At 40.0% G+C, this 20,109-nt stretch overlaps 1 protein-coding gene across 1 annotated transcript in view; it reads right to left on the bottom strand.

The window, feature by feature from the left end:
* The window catches only part of col12a1b (collagen, type XII, alpha 1b), a 149,133-nt gene extending 129,862 nt beyond the window's left edge, over positions 1-19,271 (bottom strand). Inside the window, 12 exon segments of the mRNA XM_083934198.1 lie at positions 2,074-2,349; positions 2,431-2,715; positions 5,256-5,858; positions 6,044-6,334; positions 7,243-7,416; positions 8,932-9,096; positions 9,749-10,012; positions 11,339-11,398; positions 12,123-12,266; positions 14,242-14,358; positions 18,165-18,276; positions 19,045-19,271. Of these exon segments, the coding sequence (XP_083790324.1) occupies positions 2,074-2,349; positions 2,431-2,715; positions 5,256-5,858; positions 6,044-6,334; positions 7,243-7,416; positions 8,932-9,096; positions 9,749-10,012; positions 11,339-11,398; positions 12,123-12,266; positions 14,242-14,358; positions 18,165-18,240 (2,455 nt within the window). The 5' untranslated portion in view covers positions 18,241-18,276; positions 19,045-19,271.
* Between the last annotated feature and the right edge of the window lie 838 nt (positions 19,272-20,109).

The raw sequence follows: 20,109 nt of genomic DNA, 5'->3' as shown, positions 1-20,109 counted from the left end.
TTAGTTTTATAAATTATAAGAATTTGTAGCCATAAAAGCATTATCAGTGATATATCTCATTGTCTCACAGTTTAGCATGTAGCTAACCAAAGGAGCAGGAGTTGGGTTATACATAATTGTACGTTTATGTCATCATTTGATGTGAATATGAACACTGTAACATTATATATATGTCAGAAATTAAGGAAAAACCTTATATAGGTCTCCTCTAATGTCCAGAGTCTGGAAGGTTGTTAACTACGGGGAAAAATCTCCTCCCCTTTCCCACCCCGTTGTTTATCACCATTGAGTACATCTTGGCCCACTTCTATTTCCCTTGCTTTCTGTGCTTCTGTCTGTTTTTCATTCCTTTCCCTTTAAGGCAGGACAGATCTGACGGGGAGCTCGATGGGTGGCAGGTTGTACTAACAGCTAGGACTTCGCTTTCCACTGGGGTCAAAAATGTGTGGACTCCTGGCACTCCCAGGCAATGTCGGAATGAAAGCAAACGCCAAATGGCAGATGATGGACTCATTCTGATGAAAAAAAAATCAGCGGACAAACAGAGTCACTGAGGTTACATGAGAATAAAGTCTGAACTTATTTCCACTGTGGTCATTAAATGACGCAAACAGACGGAAAGACAGCTTGCACACAGAATGTTTTCATCATCCATCATCTTTGTGATTTAAAGGTGCAGTTAGTTCTTTTATATACGGTCCCACAGCATGAACAGAATGATCATAAGACATCTGCAGGCACCTGTTGTGGATCAGAACCAGTGACTCAACCATTACCTAACCAGCGACTCAGATTGCTAGACTTAAGAGCTCAACTTCTGGCTTAAAAATCTCTGTTGGAACAAAACTTCACCACCTATTGGAGCTAATGATCTGTTGATCATTATCTGTTAACCCTTTGAACACCTGGTTCACTTGTTTTTTACACCCTTCATTTACAGGCTCATGAAGTCATGTCACTTACTGCAATTTCAAGATAAATTGGGTTATATAGGAGACAATAATTATAAACCATTTGAAATGTACCTGAAAATGTATCAACAGTGTACAGTTTCATTGATCTTGTCACATATTGTGTTTCTTTTGCTTGTTTCATTTCCCATGAATGTATTTTTAGTGTTGGTCAAAGATTAGGCTGTATACAAATAATGGACACATCTTCAGGTGAGAAAAGTGAAGCCAAAAGTGAAGTGCCTTAAAGGTGCACTCTCTCTAATGTCCAGCAGGGGGAGACTCCACTTAAAGCTGCATTCTCTCTAATGGCCAGCAGGGGAAGACTCCACTTAAAGCTGCATTCTCTCTAATGTCCAGCAGGGGGAGACTCCACTTAAAGCTGCATTCTCTCTAATGTCCAGCAGGGGGAGACTCCACTTAAAGCTGCATTCTCTCTTATGTCCAGCAGGGGGAGACTCCACTTAAAGCTGCATTCTCTCTAATGGCCAACAGGGGGAGACTCCACTTAAAGCTGCATTCTCTCTAATGTCCAGCAGGGAGAGACTCCACTTAAAGCTGCATTCTCTCTAATGTCCAGCAGGGGGAGACTCCACTTAAAGCTGCAGTCTCTCTATTGTCCAGCAGGGGGAGACTCCACTTAAAGCTGCATTCACTCGAATGTCCAGCAGGGGGAGACTCCACTGGCTCCGTAAAGAAGTGTGATTGTATAGAAGTCAATGAGAAAATTAGCCTAAACTGCTCACTTTATTTATTCCCTCAGGAAACATTTTCCTAATGAGTTTATGTCTCAATCTCTAGTTTCAAGTCTTTTTCAATACAGCATGATGTTCATTAAGTAAATTATTGTCCTCTTTAGAGTCAAACAGACCATAAACACCCTTTCACCCAAATATGGTCACGTCCTGTGCCAAAAAAAAACAAGATGGTGAAAGGCCAAAATGTAAAACTGGAGGCTTCAAAAACAGTAGTCCACAAACCAACGTGTGACGTCACGGCAGCTACGTCCATCTCTCATAAACAGTCTTTGATATTTGCACTATATTTCCGATCATGCATTATGCTCTGATGTGTGTGTTCTGGCTGCAGCGCTCTAATTTGTAGCAGTGTAATAAGTTGTTACCTTCTTTGGTGGTGCCATCAGTCCCCATTGGCACTCCAGAGCCGGACGAGTATTCAGGGGTTACTGTGACACGGTAGGTTGTTTTAGGCTGAAGTTCCTGCAGCACAATCGTCGTCTTGGGGCCGACGGTGGTCGTCTCTAACCTCAGGCCCTCATCCCCTGTAGGTTCGTAGGTCAATTTATAGCGGGCGACGTCTCCCGGAGCCGGCTGCCATGACACCTTCAAGCTGTCTGTGGTCTCTTCGGACACTCTTAGGTTCTGCACGGAGCCCAGTTCTGCAACAAATGTGAATGAGTTAGTTACACTTCCCATTTACCAACTTTGACAATAAAGGAAAATTTCTCGAATCAACAGACCTTCTAAAGTGGTCTCATAGCCGGTCAAAGGCAAGCTGTCCATGTCCTTGTCATACTGAGCAAAAATGTTGACTTCGTAGCGGGTGAGTGGGGTGAGGTGGGGGAGGAGAGTGGAGAGCGTGTCCCCAGGAACGGACATGGACACGTAGTGGCCGTCGTCCACGTCGTCTGCCGGCCTGAACTTCACCAGGTAGGACTCGACATTGGTGGCGTCGTTCTCCCAGGCGGCCCTGAAGCTTCTGGAGCCGATCTCGGAGAAGGACAGATCCCTCGGTTGTGTCAGTCCTGGAGAAAGTGGAAGGTTTTAAAAGTTAGAATGATGTGCAAAAAACAACTAAGATAACTTTTGTTATGATTTAGCACTATACGATAATCATCTAAATGTATTTAAATCTCTTAAAATATAACTAAAACACACAGGAATCACTTTACTCTATATTTTGTTAAGAAACAAATAATGATATTTCGGTTTCTACATCGTTCATACGATATGAAAACCTTTTTTACAGCTATTTAGTTAATTAGTTAGTGTTCATTTCTAGAATTGGTTGACAAAGAAATGTATATATAATGGATAATAATGTTAAATATTCTTTAATACATTTTTTCATTCTTTTTCATTCCAGCTCCAAAAAAAATCCTTTTTTTCAAAATAATTTTTAAAAATCACCATAATCTGTAATTTATTATTTTTCCCCCTCAAAAATCTGTATCAGTCTTGAAAATTCCATCTCAGTTGGGCCTTTTTAAAAAAGTCATTAGAGCATAAAACTTCATAGCGACTTGCAGCAATCACAGAGAGCCTATTAAATGATCAAACTTACATTTGTTGTTGTTGTGGTTGATAAAAACATGCACAGGGACGTTAATGTTACATGTAACAAACACTTTCACTTTCACTTCTGGGTTTGAATTTCTTATTTATGGGCTGAGGACAAATTAATGTTACGTTTAGAGGAAAAACTGCAGGTCAATCACTCATGACGATATTCGTGATTATTCCGATAATGATATTAATGGAAATTCACCAACATCAACTTATTATGAGTGTTTTTGATCACGATAAAAACGATTGTCTCCCCATCCCGACAACCAACCGAGACTTTCTTCCGACAAAGAAAACAAAAGAGTGAATCCAGATGGCAGTGCGGATGCCTTTTAATAAAGAAGCACAACCCATCTGACAGCTCCATCATTCAAACGACACTAGGAGGGCGGCCTTCACTGTGGGAGGCTGTGACTGTGCTGCTCACACCTCAGGCTCCTGGACACTTCTCTTTGTTGACATAAAGTCATTATATAAGAATTATATAATCTAGCAATCAAAGCTGGTGTGTGAGTCACATTCTGCAATGCTGGCAGATCTGGAAGCTCCTTTTGGCAAAGTAAGAAAGTGATTAATATTTGGCTTTAAGTGGGTGAAAAAGCATTTGCGAGTAACTCATCTTGCTTGTTTAAACTTGACTACCAGATGTTCAAGGGGGTTGGCTAATGGTTTCAGCACAAAGAATGCAAAGTTTTGTTTACGGATATGTGACAGACAACACACCTGACATCCGTCATCTGGCCCTCCAACTGGATTTAAACAAACAGAAATTCAACCCTGCAAACACAATTTGACCCAGTTCTAATAGTTCCACATGCAGGAACTCTCTCTGGCCTTGAAAGATCAAAAAGGTGGACATGTGTTTAACACATTGAGGCGAAAGAGGAGGGTTCGGTTGAAAAAAGGCAAGCTTGGAAAAGTGACATGGAAGTAATTGTGTGCACATGGACGACTGTTGGTACAACTCTGTATTCTGCTCCTCAGTGAAGAGTGTTAGTTACATCTGACTGTTGCAGTAATTAATTGCTCAAATGTTGGTTTGATCACTGCAAATGTTCTCAATCATAATAGTTGACTGGTAGTTTTTGCACAGACAAATCAAAAGCATTCACCATTGGTCAGAGTACATATTGGAAGTATTACGAAAGCATCAACAAATTTTTGAAATGACTTAAAATCAGCAAGATAAATTAATGTAGTCTGTAAAACGAACTGGATATCTTTGAGTTACAGGAGTGAAAAACTTCAGAGGAGGTCTTCCTGGCCATTTTAAGCTGGCAGCAAAAAAGCAACTATAGCCATCTCTTGAACAACAATCTTGAAAGAACAAACTGACAGTTTGATGCACCGTGGTTGCTACATTTTTCTTCATGTTAAGCTAGCTTGTGCTGCAAATTAAACTAGAAGGAAACCCAGAGAGTGCGCGGCAAAGCCAAAGCCATGCCCTATCGTGATTTGGACCTGCTTTAATATTATTGGGTTCTTCCTTTACCCATGCTTCACCCATCCAGCAGGTTTCCATAATTATGCTGACAAAAAAACAAATAAACAGAATCGAAAACAGATCCTTTTCGGTGGTAAAGAAGCCAGAGAAAACCATCTTCCTTAAATATGGATAAACACAGGTGAAATAGATGTTCATAATCTCCATCTTCAGGTTGGATCCAACTAAAGTTAAAACCAGAATAAAACGCCCAACAGTTTCCTTGTGCATGTAAACATTGAGAATATTTATATTTTTCATTGCATTTTGACCAAAAGAGCCACAAAATACCTTTTTTGCATATCGATTTCAACCGGATTTTCCTGAAAATAGTTTTTTGCCTGCGACATCATTTTTTCTGACTCAAACTAAAATCAAAAAAGAATATGATAGCAAGTCATCAATAAGAAGAAACATAGGATCTAAATTATATAATAAGACAATGGTAGAGTGCTCAAAGTTAGTTGTATAAAGCACACTATCATCAGCATAGAGGATTAAAGCATCATTACTTACTTCTCTGCTGGATCTTGCGAAGTTCTTGTTCAATCCTCAGGCAGATGGACTGCGTGAGTTCTTTGGAAATCCTCTGGAAGGCATCAAAGTCCTCAACAGTGTACACGTGGGTCTCGGCAGGTGTATTGGCTATGGCCTCCAGCTCAGTTCTTACGGCATCCTTAACTCCCACCGCAAAGATCTCCACATCGGCGCTCCTAAGCTTGGTGGCCGGGTCCTGGAAGGCGTCAGACGACTTCCCATCAGTGATGAGGATGGTGACACGGGGAACGTTGGGGCGCGCCCCTCTGGAGCCCTGGAAAATCTTATCTCTCACATAGGTCATGGCCCTGCCAGTGTTGGTGGAGCCGCCGCGGTATGGGAAAGTCCTCACGGCCTTGACCACGGCGCTCAGTTCGTGGTGAGTGTTCAGGTAGAACTCGGTGTGGGGGTCCCTGCTGTACTGGACCAGGCTGATCTGGACCTTGTCTCGCCCGATGTCAAAGGTGGTCACTAGCACCTCCAGGAAAGCTCTTACTTTTGCAAAGTTAGCGAGACCGATGCTGTAGGAACCGTCGACCAGGAGGACCACATCGGCTTGGACATCCACACCAAGAGAGCACTCTAGATTAGAGAAACAAAGAGAATAATACAAGGTTGTAACTGACTTCAATGATAGCACATTAAAATATATCCACTGATACTTGTCCACAGCTACGTTTTAGATGGGTATTATGGTAGGAACCACCACTGTAATAAAAAAATTTAAAAAAGACAAAGTAATTGTACCAGCACTATTTTACACTCACCCAATGACACTTTAACTGGCTGCGTCTTCTGCATGAGCGTGATGGGCTCGCTGGGTGTCAGGCCCCTCAGGGTGAACAGACTGATCTGGTACTCTATGTCTGGAGAAAGGTCTCTGACCACCACGGACGTCTGGGTTGGACCCACGTAAAGCTCCTGCCGCTTCATGCCAGCCATCATTGGGATCATCTGCACCCTGTATCCGGAAAAGTCCCCGACGGAGGCATCCCAGGTCAACCGCATCGACTTTGAGGCCACCTCCAGGACTTGGAGGTTGGAGGCCGGCTCAACAACTGCAGAAACAGTCAGAGTCTCAATTATCTGAATCTCATGTTGTGTAGTGGTTCTTTATTTTGTTTCCCAAAATTAAAACGTTATTTTAATCAGATAAAATAAATAGAATAGAATAGAATTACATATTATATGAAACCAAAAATCTAAAATTTAAAAGAATAGTAATAATGATTTAACATATATTTATTTATTGTCACATGTCATTTTTTGGGAACTTATAATGAAATATAATTCAACTGAAAAAAAGGTTAAGAAAACTAGATAAATTAAAAAAAATGGGAATATAAATATATAAATAAGTATATATACTGTACATATAAAACAAATAAAATAAAATAGCATAGAATAAAATAAACTCCTAAACATATCTTCAGCATTTTGGTAAATTATATTCAACATATTCCAGTCAATAACTAGGCAATTATCTTTATAATTTCATAATTAATGGAAGACAAAATCACAGTTAAAAATAAAATTGTATTAATCGCCCAGCCGCAATTGATACTGCTGTTAAAGCTGGTAACTATGAAAATTGGAGCTAGCAGATTTGTTATCTTAGCTTAGCATAAAGACTGGAAACGGAGGAACCATTAGCCTAGGTCTGTCGAAAAGATTTATGGATTAAATTAATTATGTGGAACATGTTAATTAAAGAGCTTTAGGGAGCAGGAAGTTGGACTTTATTGTGTTTGGACAGAGCCAGGCTCACTGTTTCCGGTCTTCCTGCTAAGCTAAGCTAACAAGCCACTAGCTGTAGCTTCATATTTAGCATACAGACAGGAGAGTTGTATCCATCTTGTGCATTTTAACTAATGCTTTAATTTTTAAAGAGTCAACAGAAAGCAGAAGATACTCTATAAACTCCTCCAGGTGTACCAGGTTTAAAAGGTTTTTTTCCACATCTCACCTTCTTCTCCGCTGACGAGTGAGGCGAGTTGATCGTCGACACCGGCGCACACCTGAGTTATGAGATCTTTCTGCACGTTCTTCATCAAGTTGAAGCTTGCGACGTTGAAGACGTGACTTCTGTAGGGCGCTGAGGCCATTAGCTTCATCTCCTCTTCGTCCGCCTGTTGGACACCTGAAACGGACAAAGAAGAACACAAAATCAAAGTTGTGTCAAAAGCACAGTGTGAGATTATTCATGAAAACAGGGACGTCTTTCCATTGCATCATGTGAGGATTACTGTGTCAGAGGTGAAGGTCTGCAAGTACTGTATGAAATGGGCAACCTATAAAAACATATACAACATGTTTAAAACATATTAAAAGTTCTCCAGCTGGATCCATAACCAATCAAAAGCCTCCACTTCTATATTCTGCTGTTGCTGGAAAGTCTGACAGTATGGGGCAGTTTAGTTTACAGTCCTATATTCTTTCGTAACACTTGGACACTCTGAGTCAGGCTGCGAGTCTTTACGCAATATAGTTTATTCAAAGTTCGACTATCAATGTGAACTTTCTGATCCACAGAAGGGGGAAAGTAAGAAAGTACTTTTACTCCAACACTGGAATTCAGTGCATTTCTTTACTTTATTATTTACATTTCTGGAGACTTTTTACTTTTTCCCCAAAACATTTTAATCCATTAAATATTTCTACTAGTTACTTTTGCAGATGAAGATGTGAATGTATAAGATAACATAAAATGTATTTCCTACTTTTTTTCTCTTTTCTTGTTTCCCTACATATCTGACAGACACAAACTATTATTAAATACTCTGACCACAGTTCTTTACACTTTAATACTTTTAGAATTTGAGTATTATTGCTTTTGCAATGTATATTAATATTTTTAATGTATATATTGTGGAATATTAACGATATTAACGATTTAACAGAACCCCCTGCTAGTATAGTTTTTGCACACCCTGCACAAAACTGCACAATGTTTAGATTTTTGTGATACTTGTTAAATGTAAATAATTTGTTATATATGCTACGGAACCTTTATAATTGTTCTTTTGGCCATTTTAAAATTCCTTGTATTTGAAAACAGACCTGGCAATAAACTGATTCTGATTCAGATTCTTTTCCACCCCTGAAAAGTGATTTTACTTTCAATGAAGTCGATTTTAATATTTTACACCTGTGATAGTGCCTTAAAGCCCTGTTCACACATGCACTGCAAATATGAACTTTAACAAGGAGCTGTATGTGAAAACGCAAATGTCTGAATCAATTGGACCCGACGTTAACCCACGTAAACATGTTGACCAGGCTGATGAGGCCAGTACACTGTTTCTCCTGCAAAAAGCTTGTGTCATGTTTCACTCAGCACTTATCTATCAGTGACCTGGTTTCACAGCCTGTAGAAAAATGATGTGTTATTATTATTTAACCACCAGCCATCTTTGTCACCATAGCAACAGCCCCACTTCTGTTCCTCCATCCTCAGTTTGTGGAAAGTCTAACAGTGAAGCCACGAATGTAAACGTATATAAAAACCAGTTATCACTCGCTTGTAATCTTTTCTGCTCTTCTATTATTACTCTCATGAAAGGCTGCTTCTGTTACCAACGACAGTTAAAAAGCGTTAAATAGGAATGGAAAGTGTAAAACGTAGGAATGTAATAAACTTGTTCTGGCGACATACCAAGGACAAAGATCTCCACCCCATTGCTCCGGAGCTGCCTGGCGTAACTCTCCACTGGGTCCTCAGATTTGCCGTCTGTTATGATCACCAGCACTTTGGGAAAATCCTTCCTGGCACCGGCCGACGCACTGAAAGTGTTTTTCAGGAGGTAGTCGAGGGCATCGCCTGGACGGATGAGACAAGTAGGGTTTAGATAATGCACAGACAGAAGGTGTCTGCTGTCAGAGAGCAGCTTTAACACTTCAGTCAGAACTAGTTAAGAAGGAAATCATCACTAACTGACATAATACATGATTGATTTTTGCAACAAAAAGCTCCTGCTGATTAAATGAAAATGTCTAAATGGGTAAATCAGGTGCTGGTCAAGTGCAGGAAAATAATCTGAAATGAGAAATGGGCTTAAAGGACACCAAACTACTAAACTCTGGATCAACTTAAAGCATCTTTATATTTATTTTTATCTAGTTAAATGAAATCGACAGCCCCAAAAAAAAACACTTGCTTCTGTGTTTCACAGAAAATGCGCATTTAAAGCATAAATCAATAATAAAATCTATTATGTTTACTATTAATACAAATAAAAAGTGTTTCCAGTACATTCTTTTATTTCTGTACTGATTTTAAAATGTGTAAAATGATGCTGATGTGGATTTTTTTGGTGTGCAACAAGCCCATTCTTTATGTAAATATGATTATTGAGTAAAATCTATATAAAAAAAACGATTTAATAATTTTTTTATACAAACAAAAGAACAAAAACAATTATAGTAACAATAATAACAACTCAAAACTCAATGCACGGACATTAAACACATACCTGTCTTGCTTTCTCCTCCTTTGTACGCCAGCGAGCCGATGGCCCGGAGCAGCGCCGGTCGGGTCACATGTTGTTTGAGGTTGAACTCTGTTCGGGCACCATTGCTGTACTGGACCACGCCCACCCGGGTTTTGTCCACTCCGATCTGAAAGGCGCTGGCCACCGCCGAGATAAAGTTTTTGACGTATTTGAAGTTTGGCCTGCCCACGCTCAAGGAGCCGTCCACCAAGAACACCACGTCGGCGATGGCGCTGAAAGAGCATTCTGGGGGAAGGAAGGAGAGGATAGGTAATAGAGAGACATGAGGACACACTTTTAAAGGTAGCAATGCGCAAGAAACATCCAGCAACGAACATAACAGGCCTTGTTTAAGGCTTCTAACCAAAATCCTGTTCAAAAGTCTCCTCGACTTTGAGACGAGGTAACAGGAAGTGTTTCTTCTGGGTTTAAAGACTCGTTTCTGCAGCACTTTATTCGGAGAAGACATTTTCCTCTGTGTCATCATTATTATGATGAGTTTAGAATAACTAAGTTAAATAAACCTTTGGTTCTAAAGCTTGGGAAAAAAATGTCCCGAGGGTTGATTTGTTTAGTTGTATTTGTTGCTACTCTGGTTTCTAGCATCTTCTTTTTTTTCTTCTTCTTCGAATGAATGGTGTCTTGTTAGCATGTGCGGGCAGGCCATATTATTTATGCAGGATGACACAACAATAAAAAAAATCTATCAATCACATATAGCCATAAAAACCTGCCACTGAACATAATCCAAACATGACCAGATCTTGTCAATAATGTAAGAACCACACCAATAATGATCAGCGGTTTTGCAGAATCAAAGTTGGATGAGAACATGGAAGAGTTCTGCGTACACATGCTCAGTGTTGATACACTGTAACTAATGGGATGTGTTGTCTCATAAAAGCTCATTATTTTCTGGCCGCTCAGTCACGCTGGACGTTAAATCAAACTGTGCAGTTGTAGGAAGAGGAGGGACAGGACTTTGCCCTACTTTCTGAGAGTTTCCTTGTGACTTTCCTCTCATGAAAGAGAAGGAAAAATCAGCACAAGCTCGTCGTCATCTGCAGAACGGGGCCAGGGCACTAGCAGCAGCAGCAGCAGCAGCAGCAGCAGGGGCAGCACCACCAGGGGCAGCAGCAGCAGCGGCTCTCTTGTAAATCAGCATCTGTAATGCTTTCCACTTCTCTCAGCACTTCAGGGCTGGGCTCCTCTCTCTCGCCTCACTCCCCCAGCTCAAACATCCCCCTGCACCACCTACGACCTCCGCACTGAGCATGTGCAGCTTCCTCCACATTGGCGTAATTGGCCGGCAGGGGACCAAAACCGATGACCGAGTACTTCAGAGATTTATGGGGGCCTAATTTTGATTATTACTATACAATGGGGGTGTTGTGCGATATAGAAGGAGCCTCCTTTCGCTGCTGAGCTCACGCTGGTGGACACCGCCCAGCAGCGAGGAAGAGAGTTCGAGAAGTGGAAAAAAAGGCGAGCGGTGACTTAAATGTATGTGACCTATTATCTTAGCAGAGATTGAGTGAAACTGTTCATCAAATTAAGGTTTAAAGGACTTACTGACTGAATCTGAAGGCACGGGTTTCCTGGAAGTTCCTCTCGCGCCACCACTTGACTCAACTGAAAGACAATAAAAACAGTCATGTAAAGTTTCATCCTTTCATCCATCCTCAATAAAGAACAAATCTTCCTTTTAATGTCACAAATTACTTTTCTCTCAGTAACTGTCGACAAATGGCAGACTATTGAAACGAACGTGCAAAACAAGCTCCCAAATGGCGAACACGAACAAGTTGATGTCATAGTTTTTTCCGACAGATTTCAAAGGAATCTCCCCGAGCTCGGAGGATTCTCTCAGTTCGTCAGTGTTAGCTGCAGTGCCAAGCAGGCGCCCCCCACCAAACTGCTGCTATGACATTAGTGTAGACATTAAATCTAGCTCACTAATGCCAAATCAGACTTACTTTACTTTGCTTTACTGCTGTAACTACTCTTTTCTTATCTTACCCGTAGATCTTGGTGGTTCCCTAACTTTTTAGCTTGAGATCCTAGATGCGATATAATAAAAAGCTCAAGAACAACTACTAAATGGTGTTGTGTTTTTTTTAATTTAATACATGTTAATTGGTCCACTCAGTTTACAGGCTCTTTAGGTTTTTTATCAGCCAGTATGGTGAAGCAGGTCATCACATGGTTCCTGCCCAAACTGACCAGCTGCAGACAAACTTTACAAGCATTTGGGTGGGAGTCTGGTTCTACTTTACACACACACACACACACACACACACACACACACACACACACACACACACACACACACACACACACACACACAGAGACTCACTTGTGATCTGGCCGGAGATGGGCAGACTCTCGTCTAATCCAACGTATGCAGATATTGTTACGACATAATCCACATCTGGACTCAGGTCTGAAATGGAGGTCTTAGTCGCAGATGCAGGCAGAGTAAATTCTTTCATTGGTTCTTCTAAAAGAATGCATAAAGTCAGAGGGAAACCATTAGGAAAACTATTGCATTACTTCATTTCTCCAAGAGTCAAAAAAGAGCTTCAGAAAAACCTGATTCTAACTGTTGACCTGAGGACTGGAAGAGGCCGTGTAAACAAAAAACAACACTGTGGTTGAATTTAATGAAAACTTTCCGCATTACTATAAATCAAAACATTATTTTAACCCTTAAACACCCAGTTCTTCCATTAAGTCAAGTATAGTTATTTATCAAAAACCCTCTTAGCCTCATATAGTCAACAGTTGTATTTCTGATGCCTTTTGTGCAAAACTAAAGACCTAATTAATTTCTACAAAGTATATTTAACGACAGTTTAAGCCCTTATACGTGCACTCTGTATGACAAGTTGAAACACTTAATTTCTGGTTTAAAGGTAACTTAAATTAATTAAAACTGAATTAAAACTGAATTACTTGTGGGCCTACTTGTGGTTTACAGATAAAGACTAAGTGTAGACCAGTAAGAAACCTACCAACATTAATCGTTAATGTTATTGGTATAACATTTGATGTTTGAGGTTTTTTGTGAAATATAATTTAAAGTATTCACAGTTTAGATTATTATTGTTGAAAAGCTTTTCTGGCAGCTATCGCTAAAGTTAGTTCTGTCAGTTAAGCTAGCTGGTTCAGTTAGCGGAGAGTAACACCAGAATTTAATGTAATGTAATATGCAAGTGAATGTTAGTTCTGTCAGTTGGTTCAGTTAACAATAAGTAAAAGTCACAACTAACATCTATTGAATGTTAATATGAAAGCCAACATTGGTTTTATCAGTTCGCTAGTTAAGTTAGCTAACGGTACATAAGGGAACCTGACAGTAATTAAATGTATCTGCAAGCTGAGGTTAGTTCTGTCAGTTGGCTAGTTAAGTTAACTAACAGTACGTAACAGATACCTGACAGTTATCAAATTTATGGTACAAGCTAACGTTAGTTCTGTCAGTTGACTAGTTTAGTTAGCTAACATTGCCTAACAGATACAACTAGACATTATAAACTAAAAATATGGAAACTAACATTACTTCTGTCAGTTAGCTAATGTTAGCTTTTTCTACAGTACTTAGAAGTTAAACTTGTTACTGAACTCAAACTAAGATTAGTTTTTATTGGTTAGTTATTTGTTTGTTAGGTTAGTTAACTCTGAAGTTACGAAATGTAATGCTAAGGTTCTGTCAGTTAGAGAGTTTAGTTAGCTAACAGTCACAACAGACAGTTACTGAATGTTAAAATGCAAGCTGAGATTAGTTCTTTCAGTTAGTGACTTATGTTAGTTCAGTGCGTATTGAATATCATATGCACGCTAACATTATTTCTGCCAGTATGTAGTTACACTTAGCACTGTAGCAGCACTAATGGTATAGTAGCATTATTTCTTTGTAAGAACTAGTCTAGTTGTGTAAATCTCCATTAAATAAACAGTCAACAGTCATTGAACTTATGAAAAGGCAACTGCAACCAACTTGTGTCCTGCTGAAACCGCTGAAACAGGAGAAAGCTTTTCCCAAACTGGTGCCAAAAACTTGGAAGCACGCTAGTGTCTAAAAAATATTGTATGTTGTAGTATGGAGACTTTATTTCATTGGAACTCAGGCCAAAAAAAACTGGAAAGACTACCCCATACTGAGTTAAGTGTGGAGGTAGCAGAATTTTTTTCAAAACCACATCAGCTGTTTGATGAACTCAGATGGAGGTGACTACACCCCTGATTTAAACTAACGCTGACAATTTTCCATGGAAGTAATTTCATCCTTTTCTTTCCCCACTCTTTTTTTTATCATTAGATCTCCTGGAGCCAAACATGTGTCTGCAGAAATCTTTAGATAATTGCAGGGAGTGTCGAGTCTTGCCGGGCAGACTGATGTCTTGTTGGGTTTATGACACTTGTAATGTTACGGGCTCAGCAGGACATAACTCGCCGGTTTAATGAGCACCCACCTGTGTCTGAGGTCACTTGTATTCTGAAGCCCTCTATCCTCGACTGTGGTTTTCTCCAGATCATTTGCACTGTGTTCTCATTTAAAATCTTAAACCTCACATCTGACGGAGGGTCGACTGTGAAGATAAAAGGGTAAACACAGTTAATCCTGCAGCCTTTAGGGAGGTGGATGTATTGTAATGTGAAGTGTAAAGGGATTTTCCCAACAGTCAACACTTCTAGGGTGAAGTTTGACAAGTTGCACTGTTGGAGGCGTGAGCAAACAACACAAAAGACAAACCAAACTACAGATGTGAGGGAAGCCATTTTGGAGACAAAAAAATGACCTCCGTTTGAGCTTGTGTGGCCAGCAGCCACAGTCAACAACTCAAGCAACAACAATGAGACAATAAACACAACACAACAACATTACCTTCCTACAGACGAGAAGAAGGGAACACAAACAGGGTGGGAAGATGAAAAACTTTGGTGAATTTTGGCTGTGACCTGGGCTATGGAAGCAAAAAAAGGCCAATTTGAAACTCGAGTTTTGAGCCATGGGAGACCTTTTTAAGCATCAAAAAGAAAATTCAGGTGGCCAATATCGAAAATAAAATGGTTTCAAGATGCTCAGATTAAATAGTTAAGTTAAAAAAGTTGAATTGCTTAAATTAAAAGAAAAAATTTGATGGAAAATTTGAACTTCAGGTTAAATTCTCACAGTTACAACGAAAGCATCTTGATTTTTAACCAAAAATTTGAGATTCATAATTGAGCAGTACAATCTAAGGAACTTAATGTTGTTGTTGTTTTTTTAAATATTGGACAATTTAATTTTCTGTTGAAATTTTGATTAAACTTTATGTCACTTTATATTGCACATTAAAAAACTAAAATTTGATCCTGCAAAGAAATAAAAGTTTTTGAAAGTGCAAAACGTCCCGCAAAATTCAAAGCGCATCCTTAAAATGGATTGAAGTTTTAAAAAATGTAATTGTTATGATGTTCCTTTTGCTTCCATACGGATCATTTAAGCCAAGTTTGTATCCTGGAAATAAAAAAATATCTTTGGCTGGTGATGTATTGGAAGAGTTTATCTAATTCTGGAAATCACCAGCCAACTTTTCCACATTTCCACCCCTACCAACAAACTACAACATGGACCGGCTGACATCCAGCAGACTGTCCATGACCTCAATCCAACTCATGTTGAATTGACCAAAAAACAAAAAACACACAAATCTAATGATGAAACTCTCATATGTTGATTATACAATGGACGAAGATCTAATTGATGACTTCCATTGTCTCCATTGCAAACCTCATAAAAGAATACACAATGTCAGTGAAGACATGTGTACGTCTTTTTTCATGTTTCCCCAAAAGAAAAAAAAAATCTGCACCAGAGGTTCTTAAACTACTTCAGACTTCCAGACCCTGAATGTTTTGATCTGGACTGTAATTTAAGAACCGCCGGTCTTTGTGACGTTCACCAACAAACAAGAAGAAAAGTGCACACAGATGAACTTGTGATCACGGACATGGGAGGATATCATGCATCACGTGTACATGAAAAGTTGTTTAAACACAACTTGGGGCAACGGACTAAAAGTCTCCATGTACACGAGGGACCACAGATTATTAATTTTTGAATATTTTAAGATGATATTCTTCAGGTTGGGGTTGAAGTTATAAACAAATACAAATAAAAACTAGCTTGCTATAATGCAACAATTATCTTTATGCTACTCCGTGGATAGGACCTTCTTGAATGTAATCTTGATAAGAGCTTAAAATAAACTAAACTATCTACTATTAAACACATTAAAAGTAGCTTAATGACACATTCATCTAAAGAATGTAACTACACACCTGGTTCTGATGCTTTAAGCGGGAGATAATCTGTTTTTCCAGCAAGAAAGGATTAATCTGCTGTGATTTATGAGGTGAAAGCATTATTAATAAACTGTAAACTGTATTGGTAGTGATGCTAGTCTCAAGACTTTTCTCTTAAAACACTTATGTCCTTAACTTTCACTTGCCTAAACTGAAACATCCTCATGTAAGAAACTGGTGGAAACAGTGAGTCTAATTCTTAATCTATTCAGGCTGGAGGAACGTTAATCAAACGATAATCTGAGCTCATTTTTACAAAGCTCTGCAGCTGCACAGATTCTCCGGGAGTGCTGCAGAAACAAAGAAGTAAAGCTGTGCAAAATGACTCAAACAAACCAAACATTATACAACACCTAATCTAGCTAGAGTTTAAAGATGACATTTTTCTAGACCGCCAACCACTCTATCTGTTAGTGTGGGAGTGAAGAATATCGTTGTAAAATATTATCGTGAAGCCAAGAGGCTTGACCGGGGAGGGTGACAGTCAAAAATGGAGGAACCACCAACCTGGTGAGTCAATTCAAGGGCCACGGGACTGCTGCTTCTGTTTCCAAATGGACAAAAACTACCCCAAAAAACACTCCAGCTCGTAAACCAAATGGACACACACTTGTACAAACACACACACACACACACACCATCCACACTCACATTTTGAGCTTTTATTTGAAGCTTTTGGCATCCAGGTCTGTGCTCTAAACTGCTTTTACTTTGTAATTTTTCACCTCAAATATGATAGTTTAGAGCAGAGGCCTTCCTGTTAAGAGTCTTTTTTCTCTTCAAGGTGTTTTGAGCCTTTAACTCTGGCCCCAGCATGTCAAACTATTCCACGCTGGAGAATATATAGGACCCCATTATGACTTCTGAGAGAGAGAGAGAGAGAGAGAGAGAGAGAGAGAGAGAGAGAGAGAGAGAGAGAGAGAGAGAGAGGGGGAGAGAGATTGAGAGAGAGAGAGAGAGAGAGAGAGAGAGAGAGAGAGAGAGAGAGAGAGAGAGATTGTGTGTGTGTGTGTGTGTGTGTGTGAGAGAGAGAGAGAGAGAGAGAGTGAGGGACCCCGCTGGGACGTCAAAGGGGGTCACAGGAGGTCAGAAAAGAAAGATTGTCCTCGTGATGATTTGATGAGCTTTTCCTGCACTTTTTTTTTATTCTGAGAGAAAATCCAGAGCAGCAGATCTCCTAACCTCTAAAACCTCTGGAAAATAATGTGAAACTCATATTTTGTCTTTCCGTTCCATCAGGAGAAAGGACGTAGGGAGGAAACTTGGCCACTTGCCGTCTGGATTTTTTTCTTTCTTTTCTGAAACTGGAGAAATGTAGGCTACAGTAACAGATAGTCGACTTTGAGCGAGGGCCCCTCCTGGTGTAAAACAGATCAAACTACATCTGTCTGAAGATGGAAAAATGCCCTACTTAACCGGTTCTACAGCCTCACATGGTGATGCCGTAGAGACTAAAATACATTCTTGTTTCTTTAGATTACTGTCTTTCAAGGCTGACAGATATAAATAAATGCCTTTGAAGTTTTTTCTTTAAGGGAGAAAATCTAAATAATTAAGCTTTTCTTACAATATAAACACATTTTTCCTCATAGCGGTGGCCTTATCACCAACTGGAGGCCATATTTTGATATACCGGTACTTTTATGTCACAGATACTTCACTGCTTTAAGCAAGTTACACTCGTGGAAAAGAAATCCTTTCTGAAGTGCTACTGGTTTGGACAAAGACGCTATGCATGAATTCAAACCAGATATCTGAAGCTGAGAAAGCAAATCTTGCGAATTCCCACTGGAAACTGGAATTATTGAAGAGACAGGAGGGAGAAAAGAAAAATCATCAATCAAAGATTAAACTGAGGCTGAAAAAAAGGCAAATGAGTTCAAACAAATCAATTCACAAAACACGCATTTTCTTTCTCTGTGTGATTTTTCTTTATTCAGGCTAAATATTAAGGCAGAGAAAAAAGGCAGAGAGGTGAAATGAGTTGAAGTCAGATGTGTTGGATCACAGAGAAGAAGAGGAGGAGGAGGAGGAGGAGTGGCTTTACCTTGATCCTGGGCCTGAGAGGAGGACAGCAGCAGTGCCAGGAGGGCAGCCGCCACCAGAGACAGCCTGCTCTTCATCTTCAGCTCCTCTGGCTCAACAGCACATGAATGAAGCTGCAAGAGAGGAACCAATGAGGCTGTTTAGACCTTTTTAACATCAGCCCCGGAGCAGCCTCAGGGCTTCACAAGACCTTAAAGCAACCTGAATGTGAATGTCAAACCTCCATCACCTGCTTCATGTACAACTCATAGCATTGAAATATACATGTAGCATGAGTTAGTTGCTTAATGCCCAGAAAACGCAGCTTTAAGGTCAGGAATTTTTAACAAATGCTCCTAAAAACTGCTCCTCAGACAGCCAAAAAATGTGACATGACAGACTTTATATGTATGAATTAGTTCAGTAAAAAAAAAAATAGCAGCTTTAAGCAACACGCTTAATATAATGGAAACCTGCCTTTAAAATAAAGGCGCACAGAGACAAATCTGGCTCTGTGTTAGATTCTGTTTCACTTGTTAAAGCAGCTTCGATTCTGGTGCATTTACACTGCAAAGCCTCAATTTTGATTATATTTACACAAGCAATATCTGTCCTTATGACATATACTCACTCTAACGCAGAGAGAAAGTAATTCCAAAGTGCAGATTAACCGAGAGTCAAATCCTAGCGCCGTGCGCAATTACGCACCACAATGGCAAGAAATAGTCCCCGCGTTTCCTGAAATATTCCGATTGAAATTGGATGGTAACTGAAGCATTAGAGATAGTTAAGTGTGGAAACAACACAGCCTTTAAAACTAAAATAAAGTGTTTAATCGACGTGTCATAAAGTCGCCTGGAACTCAAATAATTCACCTGGAAAATAAGTCATGCAGGACTGACCTATAGAGGAGACTGTCGAAATCCTTTGGTTTGGTTCAAGAAATTAAAAATTTAAAAAAACGGTTTAATTCTCTGTTGTAGACCTCCAACTTAAGAAAAGGGAGAGTGAGGTGGTCCGGAGTTGAAGTCAGAGAGCTCCGCGGGTTTTCGGTTCCCAGACGCGTCGGCGAGCCTCTTTCCAAGTGGGAAGACTCTCCACACAATCTGCTACTTAACAGGGGGGCTGCTCCCAGCTCTGCCTGCCCCGCCGCGAGCTCTTACGACATCCAGCCGGTCCAAAAAATGATGTGTAACCCTCTAAAAGTGCTTGGAGACACACACGCAGGGACGAACACACACACTCGGAAACTTTTACATAGTTTTCTGCATTCCTTTCCGGTGATGGAGGGCTTCTGTGCGTCTCGGCCACAAGGAGACAGCAGCGCAGATCTGCTTTTTCGGGAAGAAGGGGGGATCAGCGGAGGGAAACTGACTGAGGCTTTAACCCCCTTTCTTCATTTCGTGAATCAATGGGGAAAATATTACAGTCTGGTAAACTAAGCCCCAAGTCAGTCTTTCCCTTTTTAATGAATCATTTTCCCGGTTTCCAGGGACGGAACAGACGCTTCTGGGGTCCTCAGTAGGATTTGATAAAGCAGCAACAGCTGCGCAAACGACGATTTATGACAATTTAAAATGACTCAAGCAAAATAAATCTTTCCCCAAAAATGTAACAAAACACAGTCTGTGCAGTATCATGGATAAAGTGCTAATAGAAAAAGTAAAGGACGTATATTTGTCCAAGGCCATGGTCCACATTTGATATGGGGCTTATCAGAACTCCTGATGTTATAGTCCCCTGAAATCCCAGATTTTGACGGATAACTCTTGTTGGTTGTCATTATTCACAGTTGTTAAAGCGCATGAAAACACCAAATCCAGAATGTGTGATTAGTCACCATTCAAACTTTCTCATTTCCACAAAAATGTGCTGCGATAATCCCAAAGCTAGTTGTAGCGCCCCTAAAAGTCCCAAACAGGCCACTCCAGCAAATACAGATTGGTACATTCCAGTAGTTGTACGCA

The sequence above is a fragment of the Echiichthys vipera genome, assembly GCF_963691815.1.
Source record: "Echiichthys vipera genome assembly, chromosome: 19".
In the NCBI taxonomy this organism is placed as follows: domain Eukaryota; kingdom Metazoa; phylum Chordata; class Actinopteri; order Perciformes; family Trachinidae; genus Echiichthys; species Echiichthys vipera.
This window is presented reverse-complemented; position numbering and strand designations above follow the sequence as displayed.